This window comes from Buceros rhinoceros, unplaced genomic scaffold, assembly GCF_000710305.1.
Source record: "Buceros rhinoceros silvestris isolate BGI_N320 unplaced genomic scaffold, ASM71030v1 scaffold47096, whole genome shotgun sequence".
Taxonomy (NCBI): Eukaryota; Metazoa; Chordata; class Aves; order Bucerotiformes; family Bucerotidae; genus Buceros; species Buceros rhinoceros.
This window is the reverse complement of record NW_010416634.1, coordinates 1,839-11,482: the sequence shown is the minus strand read 5'-3', so window position 1 is coordinate 11,482 and position 9,644 is coordinate 1,839. Positions and strand designations below refer to the sequence as shown.

At 33.7% G+C, this 9,644-nt stretch overlaps 1 protein-coding gene across 1 annotated transcript in view; it reads right to left on the bottom strand.

Annotated features, from left to right (window-relative positions):
• Window positions 1–9,644, bottom strand: part of AK7 (adenylate kinase 7) — a gene marked incomplete at both ends in the record, with an annotated part of 22,411 nt that overhangs the window by 11,376 nt on the left and 1,391 nt on the right. The window contains 7 exons of the mRNA XM_010137852.1: window positions 246–395; window positions 1,128–1,205; window positions 2,901–2,991; window positions 3,461–3,549; window positions 4,055–4,138; window positions 7,965–8,075; window positions 8,825–8,919. Coding sequence (XP_010136154.1) covers window positions 246–395; window positions 1,128–1,205; window positions 2,901–2,991; window positions 3,461–3,549; window positions 4,055–4,138; window positions 7,965–8,075; window positions 8,825–8,919 — 698 coding nt within the window. The remainder of the gene's footprint in view (window positions 1–245; window positions 396–1,127; window positions 1,206–2,900; window positions 2,992–3,460; window positions 3,550–4,054; window positions 4,139–7,964; window positions 8,076–8,824; window positions 8,920–9,644) is intronic.

The following is a 9,644-nucleotide window of genomic DNA, read 5'->3' as shown; positions in this document are numbered from 1 at the left end:
TCATTTGCATTTACAGGGTTTCAGTTTCTGGCTTATAAAAGAAATAAGACTTTAATAATATTGTTTTAATTAATATTCCTGCTTTTTTAACTCCAGTTATTTTTCAGGTTTTATGTTCACTTCTTTTGCATCTATATCAAAGTGCCATGTGTTTTCATTTAAAGAAATTAAGCTTGTGTTTATATGAGCATTTCTATTGGGGGGAAAAAAGGTGCACTTTAAAATAGTGAACACCACATCATTACCAGTAATCCTTGACTTTGCTTGTATTCCTTGATGATTTGTTCAATGTTCTCCACCAGTCCTGCCTGAGCAACCCACTTAATGTTGAACGTCTCCTTCAGAAACACAGATTCCATTCGCAGGTCCACAAACAACATATCCAAATGCATTTGCTGAGGGAGAAAAGCTACATTTGTATACAGACCTAAGCTATGCATGTTAAAAGAACAGTTAGTTTAAACCAAAGACGAGAATCGAGGGGTGAGAATGGAAAGACTTAAAGCACAAGGACAGTAGGTTTGTGTACAAACCAAAGCAGACTTTTTAAGCTTAAAAAAAAATCAGAATTTTCAATATGTATTTGCATTTGAGTATCCTCACTAACTCTTAAAATGTGAAACATTAAACATCCTGTACAATACAAAGGTTTCATATAACTGCAGGAAATAACCTCTTTCATGAACGTATCAAGTACCATCTTAAAACTACTGAGGTTGTAACTTGTTTATTTCTCCTATGAACAGTTTATTCCAGATAAAAAGATGAATACAGCATTATTTATGTATGTTGTGTTCACCAGTCTTAGTAGCACCTCATTAATAACTTCTTTTGTTATTTCTATAATTAGGTGTACGTTTTGTTAGAGTGTTCCAGTACGCTTGGTGCAGCAGTGACATCAGTGCTCTGCTGCTTCTCTAAATCAGGCTGTAACTCCTCAAAATAGTCTGTTCTGTGATGGTTAAATTTTAGTTTGTTTGTTTTCTAAATTTAAACCTACTGTATACATATTTTAGGTATGTTTTGGGGTTAAATTTTTATGGTGAAATAAAAAAAGGAAATTTTATATTTCACAATATTATACGTTTAATTTTACGTCCTTTAGTAGTAAAAGAAAAAGTACTAACTGTTAACTCTTTGCTCAGGAATGCATTTTCTTCTGGGATCTTCTCAATTTTTCCTGGTCCAACATTTTTACTGATACACTACCAAGAAAAAAAAAAATGCACTTATAAAATCAGATTCTTAGAAAAAACTGTGCAGGATTTCTGTAAATAAAATACGTGGTTTAAATTTTATGTTACACTATAGTTGAAAAAAGAGTATATAGATTTGAAATAGACAGATCAAGGAATAGTGTATTAATTATAAGTTATTAAACACCTTTGTTTTGCTATATATCACTTCCTCTTTAGTACTCCCAATAAAAAAATCAAACAAACAATCCAAAACTGCAGAAGAGTGTTCCAAAGCTCCTAAATCTATGTACAACTTCCTACTGCTTAAGAACTATTTGGAGACGAATTTTATTTCCCAGCACTTTCACTTCAGATTCTTGAAGTATTTAATTCTATTAAGAATCAGGAAGGGTTTTCAGGTTAGTGCCACCAATATTTCTCCATTTGCAACTCAGATTTATTTTATTCCTGAGCTATTTCAGACCTTTTCCGGTCCTCAGAACCACTGTAAGACTCTGGTGGTTTCCTAGTGTTTGTGTTGTCCATTCATTCTGTAACTTCTTATGCAGTTCCTTTAGTTTTATACAGATCTTCTACCAAGTTATCCACAAAGAGATCCTGAAGCATTAACATGCTTCCAAATACTTATCCACACCCACTTATTCAAAGCATCTCTGCTCTGGTCTTGTCTTCTCTAAATGCTCCATTTATACCACAATCATCTCTTTGCCTTATAGATTTTCTGGCAGGTTTTTTGTTCTTTAAGCGCTTGAAAAATGATACTCATTTTGAGTCTTTCCTGATAGTTGATCCTCAAGTGTTTTTCAACTTATCCTACCAGATTTCTAGATGTTTTCTATTCTATTTTCTTCATCTGGATATAACCATAACTTTTTGCAGTCCGACATCTTATTTTCTTCGATGTACAGTTCAACCATGCTAATTTTCGTTTTCTCTTTTCCAAACTTTTCTTAGTAAGTACCATGCAATGGCCTTATATGGCTAACAGCATATATTTCAATAGCCTCTACCCTTCTCCTCTAAGCACTAAATTTTTTAAACATCTTTTGTGTTCATTTTTATGTAATGCTCTTTCTTGCAAAAGTTATTTTGACCTCTTCTTCTTCCATAGGAATGTTGACTAGTTTCATTATCATCACTTACACAGAATGGCTCTTCCACTGTTAACTTTTCAGTTAGACCCTGTATATTTACCTGAACCAAAACAAAGGTTAAACTACCTTGTGAGCTGCCTAAGGCACTGTTCCATGAAACATTCTTTGACTCAACCACAGATATTGGGCTCTTATGTTTGGTCCTTTTGTAACATTTCATCAATCCACATGAGCAAGTCTCCTATCACATTGTATTCATTGGTGCTCACTATCAGAGTGTTGTTCAACGGTGTCATCAAAGCTATTTCTACACTTATTTTCAAAGTGCTTGGAAAAACAAATTATCTTCCCATACAATTAAGCTGAAAACATCTTAAAGACTTTGAGAAGCTAATTATAGTACTGTGAATCTCACGACAATTCATAAGAAATTTTTTATGTAAAATTTTGACTTAAGTTAATGATAATACTGCAGAAGTTAGTTCTGCAAAATCAAGTCTGAGTACTGTATTTTGATAAAAGGACAGAATTCTTGGAGGATTCAAAAATGTATAGCTTTTAAAACCTTAAAGATATCAGAAAAAAAAGAAGAATCAAAATCTCTTACCTTTATTAATTCCTGAAGAGTGTGCATAGATTCATCTACAGCAAGTATGTAATGAAACTTTGGCCTGTGGTCTGCGATATTTTGTAACACTCTGAAACAGCAAGTACAGTCAGGGGTTGTGGTTAGAGAAGCATACTGGGCTTTCATTGTTAAATGCATTGCTGAAAGAGTACAAAGAGGTTGTTGCAGAAGTCTTCAGAGCAGGACATTTTCATATATATTTTCTTTAAATATTTTATTTGAAAAGAAGTTCAAAGAATAAAAAGCAACATCTGTAGAAGATATTAACTTAGTCCACAATCCATTTCCAGTTCTGTGCCAGTTAACTGGTATCACACTCTAGACTGAGCATTGCTAGTTATTTCTTAAAAGCAGAGCATCAGTGCAACAGTCAGATAAGGTTTCCAGAAAGCTTATCTAGTACTACAGAAACGGAAGTCTGTTTGATTCAGTAAGAAGGGCCAAAGAGTGTTCTTAAACCCATCCAAGATTTGGATTTGTTGTCTAGCTGGGTATCAGTTATTGTCCAGGGGAAATTTTTGCTTTTTTTTTTTACTTACGCTGCTAAATCAAGAACATGAATGGTTGGGATAAAATTGTTTCCGTCTCCAAAAACAGGTATTGCAGAAGTCTCACTAAGCCAACCTCTCTGAGAATACAAAAGGAGAATGCAGTGAGGAGAAAAAAGTTACTTTTAACTACAGCAAAAAAAAAAGGGCATTTTTTAACTAGGCAAATACATATATTTGGGATTTAGAGTTCATTTTCTTGAATGATAAATGGAACTGCAGCAAAGGAAAAAATTCTTGATGGAAATACTGACTGGCAGCCTAACAAAAAGGAAACTTTTTAAAAAGAATATTCTTTGATGTCACAAATGTTGTTTTGTATCCCAAATAAAATAAATGCTTGGGAGAAAAAGAGAATACTATGTTAAGAAGGAAGGCATTTTTCCTGATTCCATTGATATGACAGACTTGTTCTCACTGTAAAGTACATATGGAGACACTGTTCAAAAACAACAGAAAAAAATAATAAACATACAGAGCAAAAAAAAAGCACTAATCTTATGATAACAAAGGTACTAAAAATGTGTTCAGTTCCAGTGTGGTTTGCCACTAAAAATTAAATGAACCTTCAAAAATGATGTCTACCTTAAAAAAGTAGTGCAAGACTCCTTCTCCAGCTCCGTACTGATGTCCTGAGGCAACAACATAAGTTGGAAATTTATGTTTGTTCTGTGAAGTAAAATCAACAAGTTTTTATACAGTACTGTGAACAGGGTACTGCCTTACCCTAAAACTTGAGTACTTGTGAAATAAATACACAAAGTATGTAAATTATATCACTTAAAATTTGTATGTATCTCAATTGCTGCGTATCCTGTAGTTCCATAAATCATATTGCTAATATTTCCTTCAAAAAAAAAAAAACCAAATGAAACATTGTTCAATCAGAATTAACCTCTCTACACTTGAAGTGAAATTCTAAGAAAAAATTAAGAGTTAAAAACCCTGTAAGTTATGTGTATCACGGAAGTCGACAGGATAACTCATGTTACTTTCTAGTCCGAAGAAAAATGACTTTGAAATTCTTTGAAGCTAATTTTCAGATCGCATTATATTTGCATTTGACTGCCTAAAGAAGTGGGAAATGATGCAGTGATGATTTTACAATTGTTTTACTTTCACTTTCATATACAATGTAAAAAAAAAACCACAAACAACCCCATGAATTATCTATGTGTTTCCTAACCACAATTCAGCAAAGAAAAGAAACAAAACATGTGGGTTGATTGTGACCATTATTGTGTAATGTCATAAATTTGCCTGTCCTGCCTGCCTGTTTATGTATAATGTTACTGCTTGGATCAGTGTTGAGAATGGTTATACAGAGAGTAAAAAAAAAAAAGAAAATGTTTAAAATCATCTTAAGGAGAAAAACTTCCAAGAAAATCTCTTGAAGTTAGGCCACTTTGAAATTCTGAAGGTGAAGCAAAATTATTCAATAATTCTAATGTTGTAAAGATCCTAGACATTATATATCTACATAACACAATGTAAGAGAACCTGCATTCACAGAGGAAGTAAATGCCAGATTTGGGATCTACTTCTTTTTTTTGAAAAAATGCATATTTCGTTACCATCTTTATAATACTTCAGTAGCATAAAACTAAGAACAGTTAGCCAATTTTTGATTGTCTAAGCAAAGCATCATAAAAAGGGATGACAATTTATAACATCAGTGTATTTTATCTGTTTCTATCTACTTACAAAACAAAACTCTGTAATAAAAACTATCTCAATTCAGTTGAATGCAACAGCTTGTTAGTATCACAAGAAACATTAAAATGAGAAGACGTTACAGATAGCGTAAGAAATCCCACACTTAGTTTGCTTGGGTTGTACCATGATAGAAACTGTTTGTACCCTAAGAGCAGCAGCTCCCAGAATTGTTCTGGACACGTTGCTAACATGCCCCAGGAGAAGACATGCTGTAATTTCCATCTCCCAGCAGGAAAAATCTGCCTCTTGTGAGAGCACAGGAGATGCTATTTCTCATCTCCCTTAAGAGGAATGTAACACATAGGGTTTTCTTCCATTTAGCTTGCAGGAGCTTCTGCAGTAGGTCTTACAGGGACAAAACAGTTTGGCACCAAGAGCTGTAGTTCACCGAAATACAAACCTCTGAAACAGGTTTAAGACCTCTAAAAATACTATTTAGTGCCAGAAGTCACACATTTGAGAAGGTACTACTTGAGATTACTTGTGTGTATTTAATTTTAAAAATAAAGCAATTATTAGGCAAGCTCCAGTTATGCACAGCATCGTTAGTCACGGCTACCTCCCTACAAGTTCCTGTGTAATATTCATTAAAGCCACTAGATGTCACGTTCTAACTATTAGAACCAGTTCTAGGTTTTGGTCGGTTTACGGTTGTTTGTTTTATTCTAATAAACAGTGGGAAACATGTCTAAAGTAATGGGTTCAGGAACTGTGATGCCACTGAGAACAGAGCTGTAAGATGAAGAGCTCTTCTGGCTGTGGTAGGCAGATGTTTCTCCAAGGAATGTGAATTTGGCAGGATCCCAGAGTCAGCAAGTTTTCTCAGAAAAGCTACAACAGCCTGAATATCCTGCCGCAAAGGAAAAGGTAAGAAACTGCTAGTGGTAAAAAACAAAGACTTCTAGCTCACAACGCTTGCTGAATTTAAGCAAAATATAGATGAGAGATACACTAACTCAGAGGAGTGAAACCTTGCTTTAAGCAACAAAAGCCGTTAAATTGCACTCTGAACAGACATGAAGGCTAAAAAACCCTTCTATTCTTACATGCAAGATCTTCTCTACATGACTGACATGGCTGCTGAATCCTAGTATCTCTCAAGGAGCTCCGTGCAAGCAAGTGGTAAGACTGTCATTTCTTTCACAGATGGCACATTTCCCAGATGCCACTGAATTTAGAAATTAATAAGAACTGTAATCCAGAAGTCTCCAACCACCACTGGAAGCTAGTGTTGATCTGTTGGGAGGAACAGATGCTTTGGAGGCTTCCTATTCCAAAGTTCTAACAGAAACTTAACCAGGGTCAGTGACACCCATTGAAGCTGCCTCTGGAGTTCCAGAGGAGAAGGGCTCCTTTTGAAACGTCTGCGAGAGGTATGTCTTGAAAATATTCAGGTTGCTTTATCATGTACTGATAGACATTGTTCCACTGTCTTCTCAACAGTCAGTCAGCCTGGTAAACATTTAGAGCTAATTATATTAATACGTTTGTTACATAGTGACTCAGTGCTTTGGAATAGTCAGAAAATTGAGTCAATGTTTCATCTGGGTGTTTCTGCTGGCAGGAGTTATTGCCAGGTCTGGTGGACGCTGTTTACAATCTCCATGTTTCTAACATCACAAGTAGGAATGTTATTCGACAGCCTTTTAACTCCATGTTAGCAGAGTAACAGTAACAACAATTTAGCACTGATCTTTCAAGCTGCAAACCAAATTTTATTGGCATTCTGTACTACTAATGTTAGAACAGAATGTAATGTCTAGAGCTATTCTCTCATCAGGGCATAAGATGACAAGTGTGTCAGAGTAAAGTTTTCTTTTTTTACCCCCTCTCTAATCAGTCTGAGCAATTTCTGCAATGGACAGTAAATTGTATTTGTTATGGGAGACTGCTAACGCACAAAGAGAATGGCCAAAAAACACCTTTATCATGCAGTGTAGGTCACTGTCTTGCAGTTCCCTTCCCTATCCAGAGCACTCCATCACGAATGACAACAGCATCGATTTTCCTGAGTTGCAAAGCCACTGCTGGTATGTATTTAATAATAGCTCTTAAAAACAAAGACAGGCAAGGTCTGTTCTCTAGTAAGATTAATATTCTAATGAGGGTGAAACAAAACTTGATTTTAAAATCACAAAATCAATAAAACACAAAACCTGTGATTTTAAAATACATATAACATGATAATATATATTCTAGTTATTCTGGGTCAGCTCTACAGCCGTGATTTCAAAGTGAATTATAGGGTAGAATAAAAAGTCAACAAGCCTTGTGCTCCAAGAGCATGAACCATCCAGGAACACGCTAGGTGTGGCCAGAGCATGTTCTAAGTATTTAAATGAGACATAATATTAACATAGCTTGCTAGTATATAAAGATGCTTTTCCCTAGAAGTACGCTAATACCCCTTTCCCCTACATTTTTTCGTCCTCAAGTGTTTCCCCACAAAGGTCCAGCTTTAATTAGGCTTTAATTTAATACAACCGATGAAAAACTATATTTTTAAAATGACATAAGTATGATTTACTCCCTACCTAAGGAAAAAAGACAGAATCTGGGATTTGTATTATGCAGACACTTACGCTTCATCAGATATTATAATCTTTTCTATATTAACTGATGTTATAATAATAATAATATAGTCTTCTTTAATAATTGATGTTATCCATATTTATCAAGAGAATAACATACTCTTAAAATGTATTCAAACTGTTGGTAATTTCCATTACTAAGTAAGAAGACCAAATAACCCATTTTTATTGAAAAGTTCTTTACATACAGTTTTCCCAAGTTTGATAATGAGTTTTTCAGCATTTATGTGATCCATAAAGTTAGGATGAGACTTTCTTCTACGATAATCTTCATCAGTAAACGGAATCTCAGGATCTTCCTAGGAAGGAAAAAATGTGACTATCATACATGCCTTAAAACCAGACAGTTTTTAAAGGTCTAGATGGTAAAACTAAGTCCTTAAAATTAATTTAAAATATGTTTTAACTTTGTTTTAATTTTAAATTCTTAAAATTTCTGATTTTGATACTTAAGGTTCAACATTTTGAAAAAGTCAATAGTTCAATTTCAATTTTCACAGTAAAAGATTTTAACTATTTTATGTATTTTTAAAAATTTTATTATGTATATCATTACATGAGCTTGAAAAATTTTATTTCCGTAACACTAAATTTGAGAATTGCAATAGCATACTACAAAGCATCCCACAGGGTTCCTGACAACACTTAACATACCTAAAGATGTATCTATTTACCTGCCTCCACACGGATTTAACTATGTATTTCATTAATTATGTAGTAAATACGGGGGTTTTTATGACTGAAGGACAGTGCATGTTGTGGTTAGCATAGGTCTTACCTGTGGTCCAAGCAGCCCTTAATGTCTGGCTGTATTATTGCAGCCCAGTGTCTAAACTTCTCTGTACAGTGGAATAAATTTAACAATTTTGGCAGTAAGTAGTGGTTCAGGGTGAAAGGATCATAAAAAAAACTACAGGGGCTGATGCAATTTTTATTAACTATTGTTGAAGTACATACTGAAATACTTTGTTTAATTGAATTTAATTCATGTTTTCCATTAAATAGAAATATTCAGTTAAAAAAAATCTAATGCTTTCATATTACTTACAGGGTCAGGGGGTTTGCTTTTTGCCCAGGTCATTATTGTTGAAATGAGAATGAATAACTTTGGTCTTGCAAAATACTCTATTTCCATATGTAAGGCTGTTAAATGAAAGCAAAAGATGTAATTTATTGCAAACTGTATTACTCAAGCTGTATTTTTGCTTTCATACAAAGCTCCTATATAGACAATTATACCATAATGTTCTATGTGATATATACTTTTAAGCAAATACTCTTAATTTGGGTTGGTATAAGATAAAGATAATAAATCAGCAAAGAAATCAAATAGGCAAATTATGGTAATAAAGAATCAAGTTATTGGGAATCAACATAATTTCCACAGGGATGGAGAAAAAACCCCTAACGATCTATACTAGGAAGTGATTCATCTTTGTTGACTGCTGAGATACTGAAAGCAAGTAAAAGTGTGTGTTTTTTCATGATTGGAACAGAAAATTGACAGAATTAAAAGTTTCCTTTAATTTAGAGCAAAATAATGAAATGTGGGTTATGTAACTTACGATGTTATCCAAATATTTATACTATATACAAGAAAGCACAATTTAATTTAACTGTCATGTAAAGATAAATATTGCACTGTCACCATAAAAAAATTACAGATGCCTATTAGAATTTGGATATAACAATCAGAAGAAAGTTTCAGAAAGATTGTTAGCAGTATTTTTTTATTGGACTTTTAATTAAAAAAAAATATTTAAACTGATTATATAAAATATTGGAACGTTATTTGAATGTCACAGGAGTAAGTTTTCTATCCACATCCCAATGTAATTAGATAGGACAATGGCTGACTGTTATGTAGG